This window comes from Oryzias melastigma, linkage group LG2 (assembly GCF_002922805.2).
Source record: "Oryzias melastigma strain HK-1 linkage group LG2, ASM292280v2, whole genome shotgun sequence".
Classification (NCBI taxonomy): Eukaryota; Metazoa; Chordata; class Actinopteri; order Beloniformes; family Adrianichthyidae; genus Oryzias; species Oryzias melastigma.
The window spans coordinates 20,567,531-20,583,104 of NC_050513.1; the positions used below are offsets into that span (position 1 = coordinate 20,567,531).

Below are 15,574 nucleotides of genomic sequence, written 5' to 3' on the forward strand. Positions count from 1 at the left end.
TGACAGACCTCCATCTCTCCAGGCTCCTTCTGTCTCCCGTCTTCCTGGCGGCGCTCTGACGTCCAGCTGCAGCCAGCGTTCCCGTCAGAAGTCATCTCCTCACCCGTGACTCAGAACGTGGACACGGGGCGATGACCGTCTGATGTCATCGTTCTGTTAGCAGGAGGAGGTTTTGCAGTGACCTCCTCCAGCCGTGACCGTCCTTGCAGAGATGGAGGAAGCGTGAAGACGCAGGAGGGGGGGCAGAGACCGACCCCGAGGCTGCTGAGCGACCACGAGTCACAGAAATGAGGAACGGTCCAGCAGAGAGCATCCGGGCCTGCAGCTCCCTCTGATGACGATGTAGAAGAAGAAATGGATTCATGTAGAGGATCCCACCGGGATGGAAAGAACCGACCCGACTGTGGAGTCCATGGTTGGAGTCATGAAGGAGTTTTTGTTCTTCCAGATTCAGTTTTCATCATCCACGGTGGAACAGACACCGGTGTTATCCAGACGGACCGCAGACAGACCGCAGGTGCTCTGCTCTTATTTTGAAGGGTCTGCTGGTCTACAGTTAGTTGACATCCCGGGATGACACGCCTCCTGCACCTCAGTTGGATCAGTGGATCCTGCTGCTTGTTCCAGATGTTCTCTTGTCTCCACAATCACAGGTTCAGTCTGGAATGGGAGGGGAGGGGCTGTCTGGAGAGCATGGTAATGATCTGATCCTGAACGTGTCATGATAAGACCTCCTTCGGTCGTCTGAGCCGACACGCCTCCTCGTTCTCCTCATTCCAGCGAGCATGGAGGAGACCGACCTGCTCCGGTCCAGGTTTCTCTGGAGGACTGAGCGTCTGGAGGATTCCTTCAGTTCTGTTAGTGAAATAATCTGATTTCAGGAGGATCTCGATGTTAGGATTCATCGTCTAAAAGCTTCTTGTGATTTTAATAAAGGAGAACCTCTGTCTCTGAGAGGCTCCGCCCCTTTTATAGACCGTTAATGAGCTTCAAAGGAGGATGTCCTCACAGATAAACTGTGAAACTTTCTGTTTTTCAGCAGCTTTGATGATAAAAATAGAATTCTCTGCTGTGATTTGAAAGAATTTCACTTTTAACCATTTTAGGTTTTAAAAATGTTAAACTTTAAAAGCAGTAAAAGTCAATCATCTTAAACCAGTCCCAAACGTCAGAGATATTTCTCAATCAGCTGAGAGGTTTTCATGTCTAAAGCTGAACATCTTCCTCCTGGTCTGTATCTGCTGCACTCATCTGCATCTCCATCCTGCCTCCCCTCTGCAGTGCATCCTTTTCTGGAGCACCTTACCCCCTCAGCTCCCAGGAACTAAATATAGTCTGCTGCAGACAGCTCCGTCTGAGAACTGATGGAGAGAGGAGGAAGACGTTCTGCAGCTCCTGCTCGGCTAACGCTAACGTACAGAGCTCTGAGGAGGAGATGCAGGAGGAAAGGAAGATGAAGACTCAGTAATACGAGAGTAACATCACTTCAGATTCTGATCATCATTCGATTTCAGAGATTATGTTACCTACAACCGTGTGAAGCCGATCCTCTGTATCTGTTTCTGTCCAAACTGAACCAAAGAAACTCGTTTAGACCACGTTAACTTCTACCACACAGAGAACCGACAACCACGGTGACCACAGCTCTGCACAACCAGCTGAACCCTTCTCACATGAACCGCTTCAGATGAACCGCTTCAGAAGATCTGAACCGCTTCATCTGAACCGCTTTATCTGAACTGAACCGCTTCAGAAGAACCGCTTCAGAAGAACTGAACAGTTTCCACATGAACTGATTCAGATGAACCGAACCAATTCATCTGAATCAGTTTATCAGCTGGTCCAGTTCAGATGGTCCAGTTCAGATGGACCAGTTCAGATGGACCAGTTCAGATGGTCCAGTTCAGATGGACCAGTTCAGATGGTCCAGTTCAGATGGTCCAGTTCAGATGAACCAGTTCAGATGGTCCAGTTCAGATGGTCCAGTTCAGATAGTTCCTGTAAACCAGCTGGTAAGAACCGGCTTAAGAGAAATGATCCAAACATTGTCCTTGAAGAACCAAAGGTCATCCTGACTGATCAGAACCCCCAACGTTCCATGATCCAACACTTTCTCACTACATCTCATGATAGATACGACCGTTTGGTTGGGGACCCCTCCACGCTACTTTTTAGTGTTTCTGGAGTCTCCAACTTGTCGTTTTTTTATGTTGATTAGCGACGTTGATTCGTACCCCTGATTAGTGAATGCATTTCCCCATGTGTCTCAGAACCAAGGGGCCCCTCAGACTGGTACCAGTTTGTGGTCCAGAGGTCGGGGACCCACTGATTTAAAAGGAACAGACAGAATTTCAAAAACTCCTCAAGGGCTGGCGAGTCCTGATCAGACGTCTCCACTGTCTGTGGCCTGGTGCCAAGCAGACCTCGGACCAGTACCGGTTCTTGGCCTGGAAGTTGGGGAACCCTGATTTACTTGTTGTTTTCGGACATACTGGCTCCGGGGTCCCCAATCCTCTGGATGCAGTACTTGGTACCTGGGTCCAGTACCAAGCAGCCCCTCAGACCAATACCAGTTTATGGAACCCCGGTTGCTTGTGTTTTTTTTGTTTTTTTTATGTTCTGTTTGTTCCCTTTAAATCAAAAGTCCCCAACCGGGCCCGTGAACCTATACGGGTCTGAGTACCACTTGGTACTGGGCCACAGAAGGCAGAAATGCATACACTGATCAGGGGTCCCCAATCCTTGGGATACGGACTGGTACTCTAACCTGGTACCAGTTCCATGTCTGGTACCGCGTCCCGAGGTTTGGGACCCCTGAGTTGGGGAACTTGTCGTTTTTTTAGGTCTGGCTGTTCCCAGTAAATCAGGGGTCCCCAACCAGGGCTGTGAACCGATACCAGTCCGAGGACCGCTTGGGGCCACAGGCAGGGAAAGAATGCATACCACTAATCAGAGGTCTCTAACCTCTGGGCCGCGAACCGGACCGATACCCTAACCTTATCCATGCAGAACCTGGTCCCGAGGGTTTTGGACTCCTATTTTAACAGTCAACATGTTGAGCAGTGGAGACGCCCAAACATCATAGAGTGGTGCAGAGGGGTCAATTACGACGAGGTGGGAGTGAGAACGTGTAGCAGGATCATATGACTCCTGATCCCGGATTATCCAACCAGATTATCAGTTTGTTTCTGGTCGTTTATTAAATCAGTGGAGACTCATTCATCCAGGATGTTAGAAAACCTTTGAATGAAGAGTCACCTGGATTTATACTGAAGACGTCTCGTTTCTCATCTAAGAGATGAATAAAGAGATTCTCCTGAATTCTTAATCCTCAATGATGATAATCCCAATCCACTTCTTTCTTAAATCCCAAGATTGTCATCATTCTGTACCATGATGTAGAATAAAAATATTCTGTTCTATCAGAGCCTCATCCTGCCATCCTGATCCTACACATCACTCAGGAGATTTTCAAAATAAAACCCACTTCCTGTTTGGAACCAGCAACTCCCCGCAGACGGCCCACGGACACGTGCACACGCCTGACTTCACCACAGATGATGTAACAGATTTCTGGATCTGTTTCTATATCTGGCTTCAGTAAAGTACTCAGATTACTCACTCCCCCTCCTGCAGAGAACCATTGGTACCACCACACCGGCTGGACTGAAGGCTCTGATCGCCCACACGTGCACGTTTGAGATCACACAAACACACACATGAACACAACCGAGGGAAACCATTGGGGCTCCTGTAAAATCAGCAGTTAGAGACTGATGGTTGAACCATCACACGACATAAAGGCCTTATCGGGCCAGGAAGAAGGTCCACCCCCACCAGTCTGTATGTGAGGATCATGTGACTAGTGCGGCCACAGTGCTTAAAGTAATCTGTATAATAATCTGTATAATAATCTGTATAATAATCGGTATAATAATCTGTATAATAATCTGTATAATAATCTGTATAATAATCTGTATAATAATCTGTAAAATATTCTGTATACTAATCTGTATAATAATCTGTATAATAATCTGTATAATAATCTGTATAATAATCTGTAAAATAATCTGTATAATAATCTGTATAATAATCTGTATAATAATCAGTATAATAATCTGTATAATAATCGGTATAATAATCGGTATAATAATCTGTATAATAATCTGTAAAATAATCTGTATAATAATCTGTATAATAATCTGTATAATAATCGGTATAATAATCTGTATAATAATCGGTATAATAATCTGTAAAATAATCGGTATAATAATCTGTATAATAATCAGTATAATAATCTGTATAATAATCGGTATAATAATCTGTATAATAATCTGTATAATAATCGGTATAATAATCTGTATAATAATCTGTATAATAATCTGTATAATAATCTGTATAATAATCTGTAAAATATTCTGTATACTAATCTGTATAATAATCTGTATAATAATCTGTATAATAATCTGTATAATAATCTGTAAAATAATCTGTATAATAATCTGTATAATAATCTGTATAATAATCTGTATAACAATCGGTGATTAGTCAATCACCGATACTTTTTTCTGATTAGTCGACTAATCTGGTCATGTACAAACTGGATGTAAAGCACAGATCTTAACCGTCATTAGCTTTAAACTAACTAAAAACAAAACACATTACCTGCAATAAACTAGTGTGAATGTTGGAAGCTGAATTTGGCCACAGAAGATGCTAGTGGTGATAGCTGAAGATGAAAACACTGAAGCTAATAACTGAAATACTAAAATATTAGTTAAATGCCAAATTAGCCTAAAAAATTGGAAAAAGGCTAAGTGAGCCAAACAGCTAGCATGCAGCTGAAATATTAGCTAATCTCCAAATTAGCCTTAAAAAAAATCTAATAAATGCCGAAATAGTCCATAAATGTAGCAGAATGCATTATAACTTTCAACTTTACTTCACTCTGACTCCATAAAGTATAAAATAACGTCTAACCGACTATTACATTAGTCGACTGTTTTAACAGTCATCGATTAGTCGACTAATCGTGGCAGCCCTACATGAGACCAGGAGTCCAGCTGAGGTTCTCCTGGACGGCAGCAGGACATGTGAAGAACAACGGTGGAACCGTGATGGAGAGGTGTCTGGACTCTCTAGTTCTGGATCTGAGGTCCAACCATCACTGAGGTTCTCTCAGGGAGACTAGAATCAGGACCTGAACCTCCAAAGTCTTCATCTGTAGATGTTATATACCCGTGACTGAATAAACACGACTGCATTCATTCAAGTCAAACACTGACTGATCAATAAAGTATTTAATAAAATCCTGTCTCAGACCCCCAGCAGCTCTGTGGTGTTTGCAGACGGTTTGAAGTTCTCTGCCGTCACTGCTGGACTCCAAAGAATCCACATGAAAGAACCAATCTTTCTGCTGCTTGATCAGGCAGGATATCGACTCCACGAGTTAACCGGCTCTGTGTTTTCATACAACATTTCTGCCTCGCTGAACGGTTTTCATTTCATCTGAGGCTTTGATCAGCTTCTTCAGTGGTTAGAGTTTTCTCTTCTAAGTGTCTTTGAAAGTATTTGTACAAACAGATTTCAGAGTCACGAGGGACTGACGGCTGAAATCAGTCTCTCCAGAACGCACAAATGAAGGATCGGGTTTGACTCCTTCAGAGGACGAGAAGGTCGGTTATTTTAGACGAGAACAGACATCTTCTGGAATAAAAGTCCTTCCATGGCGGAGCTCTGAGACCACCAGAGACTACCAAAGACCCCTGGAGACCACCAGAGACTACCAAAGACAACTGGAGACCACCGGAGACCACCAGAGACCACCAAAGACCCCTGGAGACCACCAGAGACCACCGGAGACCACCAAAGACCCCTGGAGACCACCGGAGACCACCAGAGACCACCATAGACCACCAGAGAGCATCGGAGACCACCAGAGACCACCTAAGAGATGACCAGAGAATATCAGAGACTATCAGAGACCACCAGAGACCACCTAAGAGATGACCAGAGAATATCAGAGACTATCAGAGACCACCAGAGAGCATCAGAGACCATCAGAGACCATTAGAGTCTACCAGAGACCACCTAAGAGATGACCAGACAATACCATAGACCATCAGAGACCACCAGAGAGCAGACCAAAGACCACCAAAAAGCGTTAGCTGGATTCTTTTTCTCCTCGCTCAGATAAGCAGTGACTGCCTTCCTGCTGCTCTCATGGACACGGAGCTTCAGCCGTCAGTCACCGGGAGACCCTCGGACGATGCTGTTTGAACCGCTGGGTCTCCATGGTGACCCGGATCCAGCAGGTCGGGCGGATAAACGCCTCACAAAGAGACCAACGCCGCCGAGTTCTGCTCCTCACTCATTATTCATGAGCTCAGACGGGGAGCTCTGTTCACAGCAACACCTCCCAGGGTCTGTGTGCTGAGGAGGAGGAGGAGGAGGAGGAGGAGGAGGAGGAGCACACCTTCCTCCTTCCTGCTGTTCTCTCTACCTAGAGTGGTACTACCCCCCACCCCCACCTCCACAGTGAGATGGAGTCTCTGCAAACCAAACGATCCAGAATCATAGAGGAGGACCGGCTGCAGACTCCCATCAGGGATGGAAACCTCAGAAAGCCACAGAAGCATTTCCCAGAGTGCTTTGCTTCACAGCTATACATGCTCTTTGTGATGAATGTGTTTCTTTAACCTTAAACTGTATTTAAGTGTTTGTTCAGAGGACTGATGGGAACAGAAAAAACCTCCAATCACGTCTGAAACTGACGGACATTTTCTTTTGAATGAGGATTTCTTTGAGGGCTCTTTGAGAAAATGTTGAAAATATCTTAACAGCAGTTTATTAATAATTGAAGAAAATACTTTATCAAAGCTGGTTTATTTAAGATAGAATATTTACAGCTGTTTATTGTGAAGGGAACTTCCTGTTTCTGCAGAAGTTCAGTGCTGATTCTGGTCTACCAGAAACTGACCGGTTCTGGTAGACCAGACCCATAGACCCGAGCAGGAGCGTTTCTGAACGTGAACCTCTCCAACAAAAGCAGCAACACCAAAACCAGTCCAGAAGATCTTCCTGAACCCCGTGGGTCCATTTGACTCACCCAGAACCCCCAGCCGGTAGTTGATGGTGATGACGATGACGTTCCCGTAGCTGGCCAGGATGCTGCCGTCGATCATGTTGCCCGTCCCCTCCATGTAGGAGCCCCCGTGGATGTAGACCATGACCGGCTTCAGCCCGTTCTCATCGTGGATGTCTGCGGAGAACACGGAGCAGTTAGAACCCCAACATCAGGAAAACCAAACGTCTACGGTCTGTGGAGCCCAGCAGACAGCAGGAGCTCTGAGGTCAGGTGATGGAGACTCTGGATCCAACTGTCATTCCTGAAGATCTGATCTGAGAGGAAATCATCTGCACAGGAAGACCTCCTGTTGGTGTTCTGCAGGGTGCTAATGAGGGTCCTCTGTTGCGCCTGCTCTTTAGTAATGATCATTTAATTACAACAACAATCATGTCCGGCTCACTGCAGCTGCTGGTTCTCTCACGGCGACGAGGCTGCACGGCGGCTAATTTGCTGCCGCTCCTCTGAGACACGGAAAATTAGCTGCAACAACAAAGTCTCAGCAGACGCTGCAGCTGCTGCAGACGGAGGGTTTGGAGACTTTGATGGGTCGTGTGACCCTTTGATGGGTCATGAGACCCTTTGATTGATCATGTGACCCTTTGATTGATCATGTGACCCTTTGATTGATCATGTGACCCTTTGAGGAGTCATGTAACCCTTTGATGAGTCATGTGAACCTTTGATGAGTCATGTGACCCTTTGATGAGTCATGTGAACCTTTGATGAGTCATGTGACCCTTTGATGAGTCATGTGACCCTTTGATGAGTCATGTGACCCTTTGATTGATCATGTGACCCTTTGATTGATCATGTGACCTTTGATTGATCATGTGACCATTTGAGGAGTCATGTGACCCTTTGATGAGTCGTGTGACCCTTTGATGTGTCATGTGACCCTTTGATTGATCATGTGACCCTTTGATGAGTCATGTAACCCTTTGATGAGTCATGTGAACCTTTGATGAGTCATGTGACCCTTTGATGAGTCATGTGAACCTTTGATGAGTCATGTGACCCTTTGATGAGTCATGTGACCCTTTGATTGATCATGTGACCCTTTGATTGATCATGTGACCCTTTGATTGATCATGTGACCATTTGATGAGTCGTGTGACCCTTTGATGAGTCATGTGACCCTTTGATTGATCATGTGACCCATTGATTGATCATGTGACCCTTTGATGAGTCATGTGACCCTTTGATGAGTCATGTGACCATTTGATGAGTCATGTGACCCATTGATTGATCATGTGACCCTTTGATGAGTCATGTGACCCTTTGATGAGTCATGTAACCCTTTGATGAGTCATGTGACCCTTTGATTGATCATGTGACCCTTTGATTGATCATGTGACCCTTTGATGAGTCATGTGACCCTTTGATGAGTCATGTGACCCTTTGATGAGTCATGTGACCCTTTGAGTGATCATGGTGCTCAAAGATGAGAGATATCAGTTCTTTAGAAGTCTCTTTGGACAGACAGACGTGACTAAACATGTTTTGCATTAAATCACATCGCAATCTTTTACCCAGATCCCATATTTCCCATGATGCTTTGCTGTCAGATGTGTAGCTCTATAAGGACCGGCGTGAAGCTATGATAAGTAGATAAAGAGAACATTGAACTTTGAACATGGCAGAAAAAAAACAAAAATGTCTGAAAGGACACGCCTCCTGCAGTTCAACGTCTACAGGAGATTCAGAACCACCAGAACCACTAGATTCAGGACTCACAGGGCAGAAAAATGGCCGACTAGGAAGAATTAAGGAAAGGGAGTCCACTTGAGGCTCCACCCACCTGCCAATCAAAAAAACACACCCATATATCGGCTCACATTTGATCTATACATAAAAAACTAAAGAATTAATAGAAATGTGTCAACTAGAACCTGAGGGAAATGAACAAAACATTTTGAAACCAGCCTCTAGTGGTCGTTTGTGGAACTGCATCGGTCTGTAACTGGACCTCTCCTCTAGGACTGTTGCTACAGGTGAAAAAATGGACCTCTAGGTCCTACTGAAGATTTCTCTATTTCAGTCCACACTGCAGTTCTGTCCGGTCAGTGTGGGAGGAGTCAGGAGGGATTGTAGAGGAAATTTGGCGGAGGACTCAATCACTGTACGCCCCCACACACCACAACGGCGAGGAAGAGGAGACCCGCAGAGAGAGGTTGTTCTTCCTCTGCGCTCTGAGTGGGTGCTGCTGCATCAGTGATGCCTCCATCCCTGAACAGCATTCTTAACAGGGTTCTGAACAGGGTTCTGAACACGGTTCTGAACACGGTTCTGAACAGGGTTTCTTAACAGGGTTCCTAACGAGGTCCTCAACAGTGTTCTTATCGCGGTTCTTAACAGAGTTCTGAACAGGGTACTGAACAGGGTTCTGAACAGGGTTCTGAACAGGGATCCTAACAAGGTCCTGAACAGTGTTCTTATCTGGGTTCTTAACAGGGTCCAGCACACCTCCTATAACATGACATGCTAAATCAGATCCTTCCATCAGAGGCGTCTCCACGAAGACGAGCGCCTCAAACATAACCAGACTCAGAGGTCGTAGCAGAGCTGTCACATGGTGCTGGACACCGATCTCCCATCATGCACTGGGGTTCCTTGTATATGGGTTAGTTAGAGGCACAAGTCTTCAAATGTCCACCATGCAATTCCTGCAGATTTCGCTTAGCATTTGGTAAATGCAGAAGTGTAGGGGGTGGAGCTTATCAAAGCGTTGCAGACAGATGTGGAGACACAAGAAAGAAGCAGGACTATGAATGTCACCCAAATGTTAGCATCAAATAACCTTTAAAAGAGTGGAGAAAAAAGATGACTGAAATGGTTCTGGAGGATTTCAGACCCACATGTGAGATACGGGCTCTGAACAAAGAAGAACTCAGAACTTCACATGTGAGATACGGGTTCTGAACAAGGAAGAACTCAGAACTTCAGAAACTGCTTTGGAAATGTGGACTCAGAAAGGTGAATTTGTAAACGATGTAAACAAAGTGTAACTTTAACCACAACAACAAACTGAAGACAAACACCACAAACCTGACACTAACCACACTGACCTTTACTAGCTGGTACTATTCCATACTGACCCTATTGACCTTAAAGGTCACACAGCAGGACAGTTGCAGGCGAACTCCACTCTCAGCCCAGATTTGCAAACAAGGGGGCGGGGCTAAGGGAGGCTGCAATGTGTCTTCATTAATGGAAAACGATGCAAAGCAGAATGATGCCAGTTTCACCCATTGACGGTATATTGTGATATAATGTGATATGTCTCTAGTGATATTGATATATGTCTCTGGTTTCACCACAGAACTTTCGGTGGAGGTTGAAGATTTTTCTCCGTATGTAATGACCGACAGCGGGGGTGCAATGAATGTAGTGAATCAACAATGCCAACAACAGAGGATACGAATTCTGGCACGTCCGGCACAACATGAGGGTTTGCATGACCAAAAGGGACCTGTGTCTGAGTGGTAAAATGATGCTAGCATCAAAGCTAATAAAGGCTAATGGATTTAAGCTAACAATCCAGAGTGAAATTGTAAATCCATCACCAGTTCTTTGGATTCATTAACAGATGCACTCAACCACTGTTGACTAACTTCCAAGTCACTAGGAAAGCTCTGCAAACCAGTAGATACTTGACAACTAAAGGCAATAGAGCTACGAGCTATGCTAAAGCTAACACGATAATGACCGTTACAGAATCAAAGATGGGCGGGGCTTTTATACTGGAGCTCAGAGCATGATGACGTGGAACTTCTGGGACTTACACCCGTTGACCAATCACAAAACAGCTGTAATACCTCGTTTCAACCTGTAGGGGGCAGCAAACAGACGGGTTTACACGAAAGTTTCAGGAATTAAACAAGTTTATTTTGAATCATCAAAAATGTGTCAATGACCAACAGACAGCACTTTTAAAGCCCCATTAATACAAGTTGATTTAGTGTTTGGTCGCCCTTTAAGACCAGACCTGGACCACCCTACCCTTTAAGACCAGACCTGGGCCACTCTACCCTTTAAGACCAGACCTGGACCACTCTACCCTTTAAGACCAGACCTGGACCACCCTACCCTTTAAGACCAGACCTGGACCACCCTACCGCTGCACCACAGCCGCCTCAATACTAGCCATACCAACCTGAACAATGCTAACCCTACTAACCGTGACAACCTTAAGTCTACCAAGCCTATCCCTGCTAACTATAATCCTAAAGCAATAAGCAGGACATCTTTGAAGCAGAAATGAGGAAGCGGTTCTGTCAAACATTCACTACAATATTAATTACAATTTAAGATTAAATCTCAAATAAATCAAAGTGGTTCTAATATTGTCTTTTTCAGTTTAATGAACATATAGAATCTATATAATTGTAATTCATGGTGAAACATGTAACTTAAGTGTTTAGGGATGTTAACCATTACTATGAATAACTAAAGTAATAACAGATGATGAAGTACTCAGAACTGAACTCAATCCTGCAGGTTTCTGAATTTGAATAAAACATCAACTATAGGATGAATGCAGGTGTTTGTTGTCTTGATTCCTCTTTAATAAAACACAAACACTCCAACAGTAGCGATGCACTTTGTAGTTTTACTGCAGTCAGAGAGGGGAAGCACTGATGGACGTTTTGGCTTCTCCTTACCCTCTGGTTAGGTCTGGATCTAACCGTAACAACATCATCTTCTACATCTCTCATGAATGGAGCTGGACATGGACAGCAGACCTGAATGACTGACCAACGGCAGACTGTAGAAGAAGTAAAGACTACTACAACAAAGGGAGGGAGGTGAACCCACATCCTCACAATCTGAGGAGTACAGGCTGGTCTGAGACCCCCCCACTCTCTCTCTCTGCAGGACGTGGACGTCTCTCGCTCCGTCAGCGTCCTCTGAGGCGGCGGCTCGGTCTCAGACATTCATCAACGCCAGCTGCCCCCCCGGGATGATCTATTCCTCCTGTGGCTGAGTGTTGCTCACATTACTCATCTTTACACAGGTGAGAAGTGGAGCTGGGGGGGCTTGTTCAGAGAGGGGGGGCTGTCTGAATTCTCCATCGCTTTCAGCTCTTTCCCTCCGTTAGAGGTTGAGAAAAATGTCAGTTAATGGAAGGAAGGTGAAGTGTGACGGTGTATGAATACCAGAGCTGTCACAGCCTGCAGCCGTCCTCTACCAGGAAATGTGTTTCACTGAGAGCAGAGTATCAGACCTGGACCCCAGCAGACCAGTAGTCTGTTCTAGAACCACCACAGGTCTGTAAAAGACCACAACATCTATCAGAATACCAGACCTGGACCCCAGCAGACCAGTAGTCTGTTCTAGAACCACCACGGGTCTGTAAAAGACCACAACATCTATTAGAATACCAGACCTGGACCTCAGCAGACCGGTAGTCTGTTCTAGAACCACCACAGGTCTCCAAATGACCACATCTATTAAAATACCAGCATCACAATAAAATGTAAAAATAAATACATAAAATAAAAGAAAAGTGAACTTATACAATCTGTGAGGTTTCTAAAAGTAAATAGTGATATAGCACGGGAACAATGTACACTAACACCTGTTGCTAGCATGCTAACGCTAATTCAAACCAAACTACTGGTTTTAGAGCCAAAGTTACTGATTACACATTTACAGACACAAATATGAATGTACGATATATCGGTACCGGTATCGGTTTGGGTCCATTATGAAAAAAGATCCACTAATATTGTTCTGACTGTTTTCAGAAACACTTTATTTTTATATGTATACCTGTTCCTTATGAATCCCTGGCAGTGGAAGCAAATGTTTACAGACATGGTCAGTAACTGTTCTGTTTTCTTGAAAGAGACTCGATGTTCTTAATAGATCCCCGGCAGTGAGAAACGTTTGGTTCATAGAGTTTTGTCTAACAGTCAATAAACACTCTGGATGTTATAGTGTCAACGTGATTCTTGTTCCTATGAGATCAGTTCTGTATGTTATTATAGGTCGAGTATCATAGGATCATACAGTAAAACAGTAAAAGTTTCTAATAAAGAAACAAAAAAGAAATCTAAACTTTGTGTTATTAAAGACACTTAAATATCGGTATCGACCACAGTTAGAGGGAAATATCGGTAATCAGTATCTGTACATCTGTACCTAGAAACACACACTTAATAAACCCACATGCATTAATACTTCATACAAATGTACACACATTCTAACATGTTTTCATTCACACACACAGAAACACATCCATGGACACATTCACACAGTCACATAAACAAACCTTTGTGCAAACATCTACACACACTTATTCACACACATTCACACATATCTATGGACACACAAACACACATAAAAACATCAGACAAATGCATACATTCTCATTCACACACAACACACATGGGCCAGCACACAAACCTACACAACAGTGTCCACACACACATTTACACCCAAATGGAGGCAAAGGGAACCAGCATCATGTGAGTATAGAGTCATTCTACAGTCAGAGCTGCATGGAAAACAATGTTGGGAAGAAAAGAAGACTAGTTCCTGTTTCAGAAAGAAGCAGGAACTAGTCTACTGACAGGCTTTAGCTAAACCCAAAGGTTTAACCTTTTGTCAGGATTGGTCGGATTCTTTCTTTTCATCATCTCAGACTTCATCACCCACCAGCCCAGGACCTAGAGTTCAGCCTCAGACTGAAAACATGAATCCTAAGTGGGGTCCTAAGGCCAACCGATTGGGGGGCCAAAGCCTCTCTGCTCAACATCAGAACCAGCCAGATCAGAACCAGAACCGGAACAACCACACTACTGGACTTTGGTGCACAAACGTGTCCTTCAGTCATTATCACAGTCTGATGGAGGACAACTCACTGCTTCAGTCTTACACTGTATACATGCAGGACGGCAGCCTGGACGGCCAAAAAGGACGTCTGCAACACTGCAGGCTGCCTCTGCAGCAGAACCTGGGGTGCAGGTGGAGCTGCAGCTGTAACTCACTGCCGTCATGAAGGCAGGAAACAGCAGCGGCGCTCTGCAGTCAGGCTGCTTATCATCTGAAAACTGACAACCTCCACACGCTTCACCTCCACACTGCAGAGAAGTTTGCTGTGAATCAGGAGGATTTCTTCTTCCAGTTCAGCAGAAATGGGGTTTAGGAGGGGTTAACCCTAGGAAACTCTACTGCTTCACTTCTGATCGGAGCTGCAGCTCCACTCAGCTGAGGGTCCTCAACACAAACCCAGAAGCAGAAATGAGTTCAAACTCCACCATGAAACATTCAGGACATCTGCATTCACACTGCGGATAAGAGTGACCCAAATACAAGTGCTGGCCCGTTTTCAGTCTGAACCAAACAGGCTACATGATATGAAACATCTTCTGAACCTACGAGCACGAGGTGGTCCTGAGGAGGAGGTTGTCCTGAACAAAGGGTCGTCCTGAGCAGGATGTGGTCGGAGCAGGAGGTCATTCTGAGTGGGACAACGTCCTGAGCAGGAGATGGTCTTGTGCAGGAGGTCACCTTGAGCACGAGGTGGTCCTGAGGAGGAGGTTGTCCTGAACAAAGGGTTGTCCTGAGCAGGATGTGGTCGGAGCAGGGGGTCATTCTGAGTGGGACAACATCCTGAGCAGGAGGTTGTCCTTAAGAGGAAGTCATCTAAGAGATGGTCCAGGGCAAAAAGTCTTCCTGAGCAGGAGGTTGTCCTTGAGAGGAGATCACCTTGAGCAGGAGGTGGTCGTGCACAACAGGTTGTCCTAAGCAAGAAGTGGTTCTGAGTAAAATGTCGTCCTGAGCAAAAAGTCTTTTTGAGCAGGAGATGGTCTTGTGCAGGAGGTCGACCTAAACAGAAGGTCATCCTGAGCAGGAGTTTGTCTTGAGCAGGAAGTTCTCTTGAGCAGGAGGTGGTCTTGAGTAGGAGGTTGTCCTGAGCAAAAAGTCGTCCTGAGCAAGAGTTCATCTTGAGGAAGGTGGTGGTCTTGAGCACAAGGTCGACTTGAGCAGGAGGTCATCTTAAGGTGGTCCTGAGCAGGAGGTGGTCTTGGGCAGGAGGTCCTAAGTAAGAGGTCGTCCTGAGCAGGAGGTCAACCTGAGCAGAAGCTCATCCTGAGCAAGAGTTCATCCTTTCTCTTAACTCTGGAGGTTCTCACAGCTCGTCCATCAGATCCATCCACAGCTGGACCAGAACTCCCATCAATCACTACTCCCACCACATTATTCCCACCGTTACGTCTGAAAGCGTCCGGTAGAGTCCACCACTGACAGATTTATCGAGGTTAGTCCAGATGTTTCTGCTCTTCTGGGTCATGTGACACAAAGAGTCAGATGAAAGCAGGAATTTCCCGCCCCAGGCTCAGCTCAGCATGGTTGGTCACCTCTCCAGAGAACGCAGCAGTAATTTATGAGGGTATTAATAAAGTTCATGCAGTCTGAGCTCCAGCTCCTCGTTCTTCA

At 45.2% G+C, this 15,574-nt stretch overlaps 1 protein-coding gene across 1 annotated transcript in view; it reads right to left on the reverse strand.

Annotated features, from left to right (window-relative positions):
* Nucleotides 1–15,574, reverse strand: part of nlgn4xa (neuroligin 4 X-linked a) — a 62,633-nt gene that overhangs the window by 26,459 nt on the left and 20,600 nt on the right. Inside the window, exon 3 of the mRNA XM_024263120.2 lies at nt 7,109–7,261. Within this exon, the coding sequence (XP_024118888.1) occupies nt 7,109–7,261 (153 nt within the window). The remainder of the gene's footprint in view (nt 1–7,108; nt 7,262–15,574) is intronic.